The 15,705-nt window shown below is 32.6% G+C and overlaps 1 protein-coding gene across 10 annotated transcripts in view; it reads left to right on the forward strand.

Moving 5' to 3' along the window:
* Window positions 1–15,705, forward strand: part of EHBP1 (EH domain binding protein 1) — a 297,963-nt gene that overhangs the window by 208,206 nt on the left and 74,052 nt on the right. For all 10 annotated transcript variants that reach the window (XM_074332040.1, XM_074332041.1, XM_019717739.2 and 7 more), the window contains one exon: window positions 4,886–5,029. In XM_074332040.1, the coding sequence (XP_074188141.1) occupies window positions 4,886–5,029 (144 nt within the window). The remainder of the gene's footprint in view (window positions 1–4,885; window positions 5,030–15,705) is intronic.

Raw genomic sequence — 15,705 nt, forward strand, 5'->3', positions numbered from 1 at the left:
TTCCATCACTTCTAAGATATACATCCTTTTACATTTAAACTTTTCTGAAATTAAGATGTTACTTACGATAGATAGTATGTTAAGAGTTTAATTGACAGTGTTCTTTCCTAGTTCTTTCCCAATAAAATAATAGTGATTCTAATAAGTGCATTAGATTAGAGGAAATTTGATAATTTAGTATGGCTGTATAGATTTAACATAGTCATAATGTTGCCCAGTTGAGTAGCTAATACATGCGATTACCATTATATATTTTACACATCTTTCTTAAACTTTACAACTCATGAGGAAAGTGGTTGAATCCTATTTTATATGTGGAAAACGGGTTTACAGAGTTGCCTAAGATCACATAATAAATGTTAAAGTTCGAATTCAAAACCAAACTTAACTGACTCCAAAGTCTATGCTCATAAACTGTAGGCTCATAGTATCTCTTTGTTTTTGACCTTAATAACACTACAACTAATCATAACTCAGATGTAAAGCAGTAAGCTTTATTGAAAGACAGTTTAGCAATGTACCTTAAGTCCCTTAAAAATGTTTATCTTGTAGATTGTAACACCAGGAATTTTTACTAAGGAGATAATCAGAAATGTATATAAGAGTTTACATAAAAGATGTTCATAACATTGTTTATGGTAATGAAAAATTATAAACAACCTAAATATGCAATAGTGTAAGACAAGTTAAAGTCTGATACATCTGTATTAACAGAATGCTAGGTAGACAATTTATCTATTTAATTTTTTTTAATTAAAGTTTATTAGGGTGACAATTGTTAGTAAAGTTACATAGATTTCAGGTGAACAATTCTATAACACATCATCTATAAATCCCATTGTGTGTTCACCACCCAGAGTCAGTTCTCCTTGCATCACCATGTATTTGATCCCCTTTACCCTCATCTACCACCCCTCTTCCCCCTTCCCCTCTGGTAACCACTAAACTATTGTTTGTGTAGGTAGACAATTTAAAATCATCTTTTCAAAAAAATATTTAAGGACATGAAAAAATACAATAGAATACCAAATGGAAAAAAGCATGATTTTGCAGTGATTATCTCTGGCACCAGGATGGTTAATTTTATTTTTTAAATTTTTATTTTTTTATTGTGGCATAATTGACATATAATATATTTCTGTCAGTTATACAACATAATGATTCTGTATTTGTATACACTGAGAAATGATCACCCCAATAAGCCTAGTTAACATTTGTCACCATACATAGTTACAAAAAATATTTTTCTGGTGATGAGAATTTTAAGATTTTTCTTAGAACTTTCAAATATGCAATACAGTATCATTAACTGTGTTGTACATTACATCCCGATGACTTATTTATTTTATAGCTGGAAGTTTGTACTTTTTTATGACCCCGTTCACCCATTTTACCTACCTCTCACCACCAGCCTCTGGCTACTACCAATGTGTTCTCTGTATCTGTGAGCTTGTTTTTTTGTGTGTGTGTTTTTGTTGCGGGAGGGGGAGTTGGTGGGTTTTTTTCTTTGTTTTTAGATTCCACATATAAGTGAGGTCATATTGTATTTACACTCTGTGTCTGACACTTAGCATAATTCCCTCAAGATCCATTCATGTTGTCACAAATGGCACAATTTTACTATTTTTTTGTGGCTGAATAATACTCCATTGTGTATGTATACCACATTTTCTTTCTTTATTAATCGATGGATACTTAGTTTGTTTCATATCTTGATTATTGTAAATGATGCTGCAGTGAACATGGGGTTCCATATGCAGTCAGTCCTGTTTATCAGCAGGTTCTGCATCCAAAGATTCGACAAACCGTGGGTCAAAAATATTGGGGAAAAAATGTTGCATTGTATCTGGCGTGTACTAAGTAGTTAGGCCTACAGTGGTTGCATCTGTACTGAACATGTACAAACATTTTTTTCCCTGTCATATTCCCTAAACAATACAACAACTATTTACATAGCATTGACATTGTATTAGGTTATAAGTAATCTAGAGATGATTTGAAGTAAGTTATATGCCAATACTATGCCATTTTATATAACGGACTTGAGCATTTGAGGATTTTGGCATCCACAGGAATCCTACAGATACCAAGGGGCAACTGTATCTTTTTGAGTTAGTGTTTTTGTTTTCTTCAGCTAAATACCCAGAAATGGAATTGCTGGATCATATGGTATTTCTATTTTTGATATTTTTAGGAACCTCCAGACTTTTTATAGTGGGTACACCATTTACATTCCCACCAAAAATAAATGAGTGTTCCCTTTAGTCCACATCCTTGCCAATACTTATTTCTTGTCTTATTGATAATAGCCATTCTAATGTGTAATATCTGATTGTGGTTTTGATTTTCATTTCCCTGATAATTGATGATGTTGAGCATCTTTCCATGTACCTGTGGCATTGTGTATGTCTTCTTAGTAAAAGTGTCTATTTAGATCTGTCCATTTTTTATTTAGATTGTTTTTTTGCTATCAAGTCGTAATGAGTTCTTTATATATATTGGATCCTAACCCCTTATCAGATATGTTTATGATTTGCAAATGTTTTTTCCCATGCAGTAGGTTGCCTTTACATTTTGTTAATGGTTTCCTTTGGTGTGCAGAAGCTTTTTAGTTTGATGTAGTCCCGTTTTTAAATTTTTGCTTTTGTTGCCTTTGCTTTTGGTGTGAAATCAAAAAAAAAAATCATCAAGATCAATATCAAGGTGCTTACCGCCTTTGATTTCTTCTGGGAGTTTTATGGTTTCAGATCTTACATTTAAGACTTTGATCTGTTTTGAACTAATTTATGTGTATAGTAGAAGATAGCGTTTTAGTTTCATTGTTTTGCATGTGGCTGCCCAGTTTTCTCAAAATTATTTATTGAAGAGACAGTCCTTTCCCCATTGTATAGCCCATTAATTGACCATTTATTTCAGGGCTCTATTTTGTTCCATTGGTCTGTGTGTCTGTTGTTGTTTTTTAATTCTTGCTTTTTTTAAGATTACAGTTGATATTCAATATATCTATGTGTCTGTTCTTATAGTAGTACCGTACTATTTTGATTACTATAGCTTTGTAATATAGTTTGAAATCAGGGACCATTATGCCTCCAATTAGTTTTATTTTCCTTCTTTTTACTTTCATATATTTTCTAAAATTTCTGTAATTAATATGAATTGCATTTATAATCAGAAAAAAAAAGTGTTTATGTGCTTTGAAGACCAAAGCAGATTTTCACTGTTTCTGTAGCTGATTGAAATCCCTAAAGGACTGCAGAATCACAGAATTTAGAGCTAGAATTTAAAGATGATCTCCCCTCCTTTCAAGATGAGGAAATTGAGAGATTTAAAAATATATAATAATAGTCAACTTGTATCCAATGCTCAGTGCATTATTCTATTTCACTTAATCTTTACAGTATGCTTATGAGAGTTGGTTTGTTTTCCCATTTTATAAATGAGGAAACTGAGGGTTGGAGAGATTGAGTAACTTGCCCACAATTAATTGGTGGAATGAATATTTGAGCCCAGGTTTGTCTGACTCCGAAGTTCTTAGATATCATGTAATGGAAAACAGTATAGTATATAAGTGACCTGTTCATTACATTGCTTATTATTAATGGAAGAAGGATTAATAACCTGATGTTTTGACTGCAAAGTCAGTGTTCATTTTGTCTGTTTTTGAGAAAACATTAATTTTTAATCAGTTCAAATGCAATAACCAATTTTATTCTATTATGTCTTATTATCTACAAGAACTTAAAATCTATCGTTATCATTTATTAATGTATATTTCAGTTTTATCTATTAAGAATTTTTGTTTAATCCTCTTAAAACATTGGATGATGAAAATGTTCTGGTATTAGTGTTGATGGTTTACAACCTTGTGAATATACTAAAAAACACTGAATTATACACTTTAAAAAAATCCTTCCTTAAGATTACAGAAAAAGGTTCAAAATTGTTATATTAAAATATAAAGATTGCAAAGAGACTCAAAAATGACATATGTAATACATTTTTAATAAAGTTTTGTATTATACCAAATAAAGTAATAGGTTTACTGTTTATTACCTCTTCCTTGACCTTGAATGATACTTACGATTGAACCAAAACTATGCAATGAAAGGGGAATAAAAGAAATTAAATGTCAGAGCAATAGTAATAGCCCTCTAAAGCCAGAAGTTGGCCACTTTAGTGGAAAAAAGGAATTTGAACTATAAACTGTGGATATTTGTGCTTTGGGTTAATGTCACCATTTTGGAACTCATTTCCATTGGTGATTACTACCTATTCTTCTCCAAACATATAATGTAAAATTATAAGTTAATCCAGGAAAATACTCTTTCAAATCTAATACGATTAATTGTTGTAAGGAAAGTCAACAATAGAGAAAATCCATTTCACTTTTTTTTAAACAAAATATGATAGCTTTGAATTTTCTATAAATGTCAAGAATTTAAAGGATTATTACCACAGATACTTAATATCTTTCGACATAAAAATTTGGAAGATACCTTGTTATCAATTCTACAAGACTATAAAAATAAAACTGGTATCTTTTAAAAATGTGTTTGCCAGATTATACATCATGGATTAGCAAATACGAAGTACATATATAAAGTAGATCATGACCTTATACCTTATGAGAGTATGTTCTAATAAAAATGTAATTAAATTTGATCCAGTTTTTGACAGTAAAGATATAGTTCCTGTATGTCAAAACTTATGCATTCATTCCACAGTTTCTAGTCAACATTAATATTTTCTATAGTTTATCTCATAAAACTACAATCTTATCCCTGACCTCTATTATTTTGACACATTGTAGTTTACAAATGTATATTACATGTTCTTTTTTTTTTTCTTTTTTGGGGCTCCTAATTCTGTATCTTTTTCTTTTAAGCATCGAATGTTATCTCGACAAGAAGAACTTAAAGAAAGAGCAAGAGTTCTGCTTGAGCAAGCAAGAAGAGATGCAGCTGTAAAGGCAGGGAATAAGCAGAATACCAGTGCAGCCACAGCACTCTCCAACAGGCAGCTGAGTGATGTGAGAAACATTGGTTTAAAAAACAAACCATAAATTGTTCATTATAATCCTGGGGGCGAGGGGAGTAATTTATTTATATATTTGCTAAATTATGTTTCCATAGACCTTGTTTATTGTGGGTACTTGGTATACTTATAGATTTTATAAAGTCATACTTGAGGAACATGTAATTACTCCTACATAGTAGTGTTAGCCAAGAGGAGAAGTAAGATCCTGGAATATAATTTCTACATATACATGAATAATTATTTTTTGGTAATTTACATTTTGTAATTTAGTTATACTTTAAGATTGCATTTTGTCCATGAAAATTAATTTTGTTGGAAATATTAGAATATAATAATGATGCCTACCATTTGTTAAATACCTAATATATTCTAGGTATTATAATGAATGTTTATGTAATTTTTGTTTTAACCCCATGAAGTAGATATTCAGACTACTTTCCAGATAAGAATACTAAGGCTAATGGGTATGGGAATTTGTACAAGGTTGTAGATGAATCCAGGTAAAGGATGAATCCAGGATTTGAACCTGAATCTTACCAGACTTCAGTCAGTGCTCTTTCCTGTCATATGCTGCCATTCCTATGTTAAACCAGATTTTTATACATATTTTTGTGCAGTGCTTCACATATAATAATGGACATATAGTAATAAAAGCTCTTCGATTTAGGGGGACATGAACCTCTTCGTAAATCTGAAAACGTTGACAACCCTACCGTACCATCAAACTCACATATACATAAAACTGCATGCTTTTTTGTTTGTTTTTAATTAGGATTTTTTTTTGTTTTAGAACAGTTTTAGGTTCACAGCAGAATTGAGAGGAAGGTACAGAGGTTTCCCGTAAACCCACTGTACCCACAAATGCATATCCCTTAACGACATCCTCCCCCACAGTGCTATATTCGTTACAACTGATGAACCTACCTTGACACATTATAATCACCCAAAGTCCGTAGTTTACATTATGGTTCAATCTTGGTGGTGTACATTCTGAGTTTGGACAAATGTATAATGACATGTATCTATCATTATGGTACAATACAGAGTATTTTCACCACTCTAAAAATCCTCTGTGTTCCACCTATTTATCCCTCTCCCCATCCCTAACCCCTGGCAACCTGATAATTTTACTGTCTCTGTAATTTTGCCTTTTCCAGAATGTCACAATATGTAACCTTTTCTGATTGGCTTCTTTTACTTAGTAATATTTGTAAAAGAAGGTTTCTCTGTGTTTTTTCATGGCTTGATAGCTCATTTCTTTTTAGCGCTGAATAATATATCATTGTCTGGATGTACCGCAGTTTATCCATTCACCTTCTGAAGGACATCTTGGTTGCTTCCAAGTTTTGGCAATTATGAGTAAAGCTGCTATAATCATCTACATGCAGGTTTTTGTGTAAATACAAGTTTTCAGCTCCTTTGGATAAATACCAAGGAGCACAATTGCTGGATCGTATGGTAAGAGTATGTTTACTTTTGTAAGAAATCATCAAACTATCTTCCAAATGTCTGTACCATTTTTGCATTCCCACCAGCAATGAATGAGAGTCCTTGCCAGAATTTGGTGGTGTCAGTGCTCTGGATTTTGGCCATTCTGATAGATATTGATTTCTAGTAGTGGTTTCTCATTGTTTGTATTTGCATTTCCCTGATCACAAATGATGTGGATAATCTTTTGATACGCTTATTAGCAATCTGTAAATCTTTGAAGAGGTGTCTGTTAAGCTAATTGGCCTGCTTTTTTAATCTGGTTCTTTGTTTTCTTACTGTTGAGTTTTAACAATTTGTATATTTTGGATAACAGTCTAGAAGGAATTTAGTAGGTCAGAGGTTATTAAGACATTAATGTGTCCTTTGCAAATATTTTCTCCTTGTCTGTGCCTTGTCTTGTCATTCTCTCCACATTGTCTTTCGCAGACCAGACGTTTTTAATTTTAATGAGATTCAGCTTTTCTATTATTCCTTTCATAAATTGTGACTTTGGTGTTGTATCTACGAACACATTACCATACCCTAAATCATCTAGGTGTCTACGTTATCTTTGAGGGGTTTTATAGCTTTGTGTTTTTATTTAGGTCCTTGGTCCATTTTGAGTTAATTTTTTGTGATGGGAGTAAAGTCTCTGTGTAGATTTGTGTTTTTGTATGTGGATGTCCAGTTGTTTCAGACCCGTTGTTAAAAAGACTGTCTTTGCTCTATTGTGTTGCTTTCGCTGCTTTGTCAAAGACCAATTGACTGTATTTATGGGGGTTTATTTCTGGGCTCTATTCTGTTCCATTGATCAATTTGTCTCTTCCCTTGCCAGTACCAAACTATTTTGATTACTGTCACTTTATAAGTTTTGAAGTCAGGTAATGTTAGTCCTCCAACTTTATTCTTCTTCAGTATTATGTTGGCTATTCTAGGTTATTTGCCTTTCCATATAAACTTTAGAATCAATTTGCCTATATCCACAAAATAACTTGCTGGGATTTTCATTGGGATTGCATTGAACATATAGATCAAGTTGGAAGGACATCTTGACAATATTGAGTCTGTCCATGACATGGAATATCTCTCCATTTGTTTAGTTCTTCTTTGATTTCATTAACAAGATTTTGTAGTGCTCTTCATATAGAATATATACATATTTTGTTAGATTTATACCTAAGCAATTCATTCTGGGAGGTGCTAATATAAATGGTATTGTGTTCTTAATTTCAAATTCCACTTGTTCATTACTGGTATATGGGAAAGCAATTGTCTTGTATAACAACCTTGTATCCTCCAACCTTGCTATAATTGCTTATTAGTTCCTGGGGAGTTTTTTTTTATTATTACTCTTTTAGATTTCTGCATAGATGATTATATCTATGAACAAAGACAGTTTTATTTCTTCCTTCCCATGCATACTTTTAAAAATGCTTTTAAGATACCAATTGAATAACCTCTGACCGTAAGCATTGTTTTTCAGACTTCAAGTCTTTACACAATAATGTGATATAAAATCAGTTTAGTGGGCCACAATAATTATTTTATTTTTAATGAAAAGGAACACAATAGAATGGAACAGAAAGTATCAGAATTTATCACACATAGTAAGCATAGTATTTTTGTGTAAAACTTGTTTTAGTTCCGTGGATATGTGTGCTTACCAGATCTTGATATAAAATGTATTTTTAACTGTGGGTCATGATAAAAATTTTTGAAAAACACTAATTTAGAGGGGCTTTTTCTAAGGAAGAAAGTTTGTAGCCTATATGCCAACTTTTTCAGTGCCTAGCAATCTGTTACATCATCAATTTTTTTATTCATTCATTTGCCAGATACTATGTATCTGAACTAAGTATATTCAGAATGACAGAAAAGACTTACCTCATGGAGTTTACATTCTGAGGGGAAGAGACAGATAGTAATAAATAAATAACTACAGAATGTGAAAACTGCATGATCTGGTAGAGGATAATTTGAGTAGGTGGGGACTTGAGTGATTTAAACTAAGATTTGATGGGTAAGAAGGATCCAGTCAAGTGAAGAGCCACAGAAAGAATGTTCTTTTTAAAAAGAAAGTTGTTTTGTTGATATTTTGTTTGTAATGAACTTTGTTTCATAATTCTTTCAGGCTCCAAAAATTATGGAAAAGTTATAGCTTTATAATTTTCAAGTGTGTTGATTTTGAATTCAGAATACTTGAGATTTAAATAATGTCTGCCAAGTAAATTTTAAAAACCAGTTACTTTGCCTATGTACAAATCTTACATGTACTAATAATTATCATCTAATGTTTATTGGGCACTTACTGTGTGTCAAGCAGGATTCTAAGTGCTTTCACATGGATTTTTTTAGTTTCTACAATTATATTGTGTTAACTATTATCATCCCTGTTTTACAGTTGAGAAAACTGACACACAAATTAATGAATTGCCCATAGTCACACAGCTAATAAGAGAGTCAAGAATTAAACCTAAACAATTTGACTTCAGAGATTATATTTTTAAAGCATTATGTTATATTTCCTTCTTGTTTATTTCTCTGACATCCTTGTAAAGTAGGAGTAGATATTATTGTTTTATCTACAGTAGAGATTAAGAAAATGTGTTACAAAAGGGTGTTTAAATTTATCTAGGGCTGCAGACAGTGGCAAACTATGCTTAGAATTTAAATATCCTGACTTTTAATGCTGTTTATTCATTCATTCAACTTATTTATTTACTACTTCAAATTTCCAAAACAAAATTTATTGGTCATCTCTTCCGTTTAAGGAACCACTAATTTTACTTACAGTTTTTATTTTCCAATTAAAACTTAAACTTTTAGCTAAGTTATGTTAGTGTGACTTCAACATCAGAAGTTAATTACTAAAACAGCTCTTCTATGTCTATGACATCTTACAGTATCTGTAAAATATATATATCTTGGATTTTAAGAAACATGATGCTGGTTATGTTTTCTTGCATTAGATACTCTTTTACACTGCTGGTAATGGGCAACTTGCCACACCTTTCTGGAAAGCAATTAGGCATAAGCAAGAAATGCTCATATTCTTTCATCCAGTACTTTTACTAACAAAGGTCAATAGGCAGCTTTTCATTATAATGTAATTTGTAATAGCAAAAGTTACAAAATGGTAATTGCTCAAAATAGGAGAATGATCAAATAAATTATAACATATATATGTGTGTATACTTGTTATGCAGTTATTAAAATTCTCTATTCAATAATGTTTTGAAAAATATTGAAAGGACATATGAAAATGTTCACAATGCTCACAGTGTCATTTTGTACAAAAAGAAAGACGTAAAAAAATATCTGGCTTTTTGAAATAATAGAGACTGTGTTTTCATATATGGATTGAAAAAGGACAGGAAGGAAAAACCATCAAAATATTAACAATCTTTATCCCTAAGAGATAATATAACAAAATGAATATTAAAAGTGTTTTTCCCCTTTAATCTTTCTGTTCTGAAAATGTGACATGCTAAGATAAATACTTAAAATTCTAGAAATTTGGGGTGTCCAAAAATAGTTTTAGCAGCTTACTTTCTTAGTAGACCCAAACAAACTTGACCATTTAAACTAGTGTATGTTTCAGTATCTTTAAGGTACGTGTATCTGTTAGAGACCTAGAAAGGACTCTACTTTTACAGTTGATGTTGGTTTGTGCCTAGGTATAAAATAAATGGCAGATTGAGTAATAGCAATCCTGTTCACATTACTACATGAAATTCTCTGACTTTTGTTTGAGGTTGATGAGTAGTAATCATGGTTATCTCACAAAATATTTCATTGCTCCTTTGACTGTCACTGATGTACTTGGGTTGACTGTCATATATTCTTGTGTTGGTTGTTACAGTTGTTTTTTCCAGAGAGGAGCTCTGTGCTGCGTACCTAGCTAGCTATGTGCCAGGCTGGTCACTTGGTTGCATTTGTTTCCCACTTACCCGAAGTTGGACCTTTTTGCTTATGAAACTATGCTTTAAACAGTCTCATAGATGTTTTGCCTACCCTTGCTCTTTTAAGTTATCTTTTGCTGCATATAGAAAAACCACTGCAAACCTTGTTGGCATAAAACAACTATTATGTTCGTAGTTTCTGTGAGATAGGCATTAGGATAGGATACTAGGAATGGTTTATTTCTGTTCCCTGATGTCTGGGGCTGGTTTTCAGCCAGTACCTCTGCTGGACTGTCATTTGGGACACCTACATGTGACCTCTGCATGTGGTCTTCCCACTTGGGCTAATTGGGGCTTTCTCACAGCCTGGTGGGCTGGATTTAAGAGCAAGTGTCCCAAAAGAGTAAGGAGGATGTGCATGGATGACATCCGTATGATCTAGCTTTAGAAGTCATATAGCATCAGCTTTGTCTAGTGTTGGCCCAAGCAGACACAACGCTGCACCCAGGCTTATAAAGTGGAGACATGGACCGCACCCCTCAATGGGAGGAGTGTCAAAGTCACATTGTAAGAAGAGCAGATGGCATGCGAGATATTGTTGCAACCTCTTCTCAGTTACAGTTCAAGCTCAATTTAAAAACTCTTACTTGCACGTTCTACTATTGCTCCTTGTTCAGGTAGGTCAAGCCCTATATAGATGTGTTGTGGAGAACATCAATTTTATGAACTACATAGTACATTCTAGGACTGTTGCTGTAGTTTGGGCACTTCATACTCTGTGGGGCTTATAGCTAATATTGAAATAAGAAGGAGAATATAAAATGTCACGTAAGTCCAGTTTCACAAATACAGAGGAAGTTACACCTTGCCGTTGCTTTTCAGATTTTTAGTTTAGCATGTAACTTGATATTAGGTTGATATCTTTTCCAAGGACATAGTCATTTTCATAATTTGATCATTTTCTTTATCATTTCTAAGTAGCTCTTATACATACAGGTTGCAATTATTTAGTAGTATTGTCCATATTTGGAAAAGTAGTATGGCCAACTTGGCTGACAAAAGAAAAAGGGGGGAAAGCCTAATTTCATCTCTGGAGCAATTGAATGTGAGTTACATGATACTAAAACTGGAAATTACTTAATCTCTCTAAATCTGTTTTTCCATTTTAAAATGGATGCACGTTCTTTTTTTTCTTCCTGTGTGACATTCAAATTAATAGGTGTCCACAGTGAAGGGGGTAAGGGAACCATGACTAATACCATCCCCACTTCAGTGTCAGCATCCCTTTCACTCTGGAGAGATCAAAAGACTTCTGGTAAATAAAAAAGGAGGTCTAACTAAAAAAAAAAAAAAAAAAAAAAAGCTGGCATCTAATTTAGTGAACTGATTGCTACTATTTTCACTTGCTTATTTTCTTTAATCTCTGACTTAATTTATTGTGGTCTTAAATTTATCGTAAATTATCTTGCCCTTCATAAGTATGTTACGGTACTATTCTTAGTTTAACTGAGAATTCCCATGAGCTAAAAAAAAAGAAAATGTTGGTACCCAGGAGTGACCTCAGGCCTTGAGTAAATGAGACACTGACCTTAAATCTTCAAGAGTTTACTAAAGAGCTTACTGTTACTTACTCTTAAGAGATCACTGATTTAGGACTTTAGCAATTTCTATATTTTATTCTTCTGAACTTTGTTTCTATATAACTAACCTAGGACCTTCTGATGAATACCAAGAAGAATGAGTACAACTATTTTACTAATTGATGTTAGAGTACTTAAATGAAGCATATAGTGCATGAGACAATGTCCTTGAACTCGATATAGTTTACCTCCTTTTGAGACTTTTGTACCTGGTTCTGGGCTAAGAGAGCGTGAGAACTTACAGAGGATTCAGAGAAGTATTAAAGGATTGAAAGCAAAGATCTACTTGTAAGGAAAAAATAGGCTTACAAAATATAAAGAAGAGAAAACTGGAAAATAGTTTAAGTACTAATTTGAATAAGTTTAGGCTCAAAATCTTTCTGGTCGCTCCTGCTTACCCAGGAGGATAAACTTTGCAACTACTCAACATGGTCTCATACATGGTTATTGCAGATCCTGCCCCTTCCGTTTCTCGCCTCATCTCTCACCTCTCTCCCATGTTTCATTCTACAGTCCCACTCTACTCAGTTGCTTACAGAGTGGATGTGGCATACTCTTCTGTTCCTGTGTCAAGCATTTTCTGATGTTTCTCTGAAATGCTCTTTTTCCCTTGTTAGTTTCCACTGAAATATCGCTTATTCTATGCGTACCTCTGTCAGGGCTCCTAGCAATAAAGTTAATTCTCCTTCCTGTATCTTTTTCTAATATGTTATACATATCTGTATTGTCGCATTTATCCCATATGATAATCTAATTATACACCTCTTTCTCCCATTCAACCATGAGCTAAATATCAAGAAGTATCACCAGCACCAAATATTATGTAAATGTTTCTTCAATGGATAAATTAAGGGAATAATGACAGACTATTTTTCATATCTTCTGAATGTCAACTAATAAATGAGCTTAAACATGAAGTTTGGGTTGCTATAAGGAGTTTCTTGGTAGTAAATTTTTGTAAACAGGAAAAAAATACTGTTGTCTCTCTGAAGGTCTTGAAAGCAAAATTGATTTAGAAGTTAAAGTGTCCGTTCCCCCTTTCTTGAGTCAGTTACGGAGATGACATTTGTCACTTTGGGATATAAGATTCCCTGTATTATCCTTTTCTTCCTATTCTTGAATCCTACATTATGATACCTTTCTTTGTTATTGTAGTGTATGCATGCCAAATCCTTATACACACCTGCTCTTCCCATATTCTGGGACTTCTGATAAGAGTTCAGCTCCCAACTCTGCCTTGAATCAACACCATTTCTAACATCCCCTCTTACGTAAGTTAGGATAGCTTTAGGCTGGAAGGCTACGAAACAGTTTCCAAGACACAGAAAGCTATTCTTGTTAATTGTACCTCACGGGTCCTTATGTACAGACTCTAATCCTCAGGAAAGATTTGAGCTGTAATTTCTCATAAAAGGCAATTCACAAACATATACTGTAAACCTTTTTATTTTTCTTAATTTTTGTCAAGACTGACATTGCATGTTTTAATGAGAACTTGCTACAAGTCCATATTGCATTTAGATCTTTTTTAAGGAAAGTGGTTTACATGACTCATTTGTATCTCTGTGCCTTTAGGTGTTCATTTAACCTGTTTCAGGTGTTTCCTGGGATTATTTTTCTGTAAGAGAGATTTTATTGCTCTGAATCTCTGTGATTCATATTTTTTTGCTTCCTATTCCTATTGTTCTATGAAGATTTTCCTATGTTACATTTTACTAATGTAAATTTTAGATGTGATGTTGTTTTGTTCATTGTATTCCACATGTACTTAATTTTTTTTTTTTTTTTCGAAGTGCAACTCAAGAGTTTGGCAGGTTTAGCAATCTAGCCATTATGTAATCCCAAGAAGCCCCCTTGATTATATAATATATTTCAACACAAACTGAGAAAAATGTAATAGCTTTTTTTTAAGAAAATATTTCCTTTTTATTATTTTTCTTCATTACTCAATTTCCCCAAACACTTTTCCCCCAAGAAATGTCCAAGTAGAATTTAACAGGCTAGTCTATTTCGACTCTTTTGCTTATTACTTTGCATTAGAGTATAATTGCTTTTTTAAAAACACATGTAATAAATCCACCACTACATTTGATAATGCTCATGTAATGATATAAATAGCTGAAAGAGGTGTTTGCATTTGATGTGCTAAAGTTTATGATCAATACCCTCTAAGAATAAGGGATGCTAGCCCTGCTACCCAGTCCTTGAATTGTTAGGATATTTGTGAAGCACTTTGAACCTATCAGAACAATGATGCCATGTAAGTTTATTACTTGTATGTTTTTAAGAAAGAATAAAATCTATTTTATAAATAGAAAGTCTAAAAAGAAAATTGGGATGATTCTTCAATCTAATTAGTCTAATCATTTAATGATCAGTGAATTTATAAATCTGTTTTTAATTCTTTGCGCTGTAAATTATGTAGCATAAGAATATGGTTTGCAGATAGTTGTTAGATACCTGGAAGCTTTTTCAAAAGAAAGGTCAGAAAATAATTACAACGTTGTTATAAAACAGACTTGAAGTTTTTTCCCTAATACTTAATCTGCAAGCATAGTGAGTGACCTATTGTAATCGATTGTCATTAGCGCCCATTCTTTCTTAGCAGAATCGTACTGCAAGCTAGCCTCAAGTCCTAAAAGGTTTATAGTGTATCTCCAGAGATTTGCAGGAATATTTGAATCCTCTAAAGAAAACTGTATATATGAGAATTTTAGTTTCCTCAATCCTTAATTTAACTGCAAAGTTCAGGAATCGGAAAAGATAGTGACTTTTTTTCCCACTGGTCTTTGGTAATGAATCCAAATGGCTTGTTTGGTAAGCACCAGGAGAATGCAAACTGCTGTTTTGCAAATTAAACCTTGAACAGGTATTTTGTTGCTATAAAGGGGTGGTACATCAACCTTGTACTTTTGATGTTAATTGGAAATTATTGATTTAAATGGAACTAGTCTGTCAAGCTGATAATTGTAGCAGATTTAGATAAGATCACTAGATCTTTTCCGGATAATAAAAGAAGCAGTTACTATCAAATTGTTAAAAAAAACACTACATATCATTTTGGTAATCCCTGATAGAAACTCTTCCTGTAGTTTTCATAAATACATCTTATGTATGTATCATCATAAAAATGTGTATAAAATTATACTTTGTGTTTATGAATATTGACTATGTTACATTAAAATGGCTAGCTTCTAAGAATCAAACTTTAAAATTAAGATGAGGCTAAAATTTTTATTTTTCCTAAGTACACATATTTCCAGTTCTATTAGTAGGAAGAAGTGGCTTAACTTTGCATTTGTAATTTCAAAAGAACAACATCAGCTATTATAAAACGGAATCTAAAACCTTCAATAAGATACAGAGTGAGATTTTGTCTTATTTAGGGATTTTTATTCTCTATGAGTTGGAATATCTACACCCAGGGCACTGAGATGAAAATATATTCCTTATTTCTTACTCCAACACAATTGACAGAAGATTTAATGTACATAATCCTTTTCAGACCAGTATGACACTTTAAATGTATAGCTAATCTTTTTTATAGTTGCATTTTATAGAAGAATGCCTGTATACTTCTATGTTCGGCATAAATGCCTCTGCACAAGGCAGTAGTTTTTATTCATTATGATTTAAATAATAGTTTATCTGTTATG

Source organism: Rhinolophus sinicus, linkage group LG05 (assembly GCF_036562045.2).
Source record: "Rhinolophus sinicus isolate RSC01 linkage group LG05, ASM3656204v1, whole genome shotgun sequence".
In the NCBI taxonomy this organism is placed as follows: domain Eukaryota; kingdom Metazoa; phylum Chordata; class Mammalia; order Chiroptera; family Rhinolophidae; genus Rhinolophus; species Rhinolophus sinicus.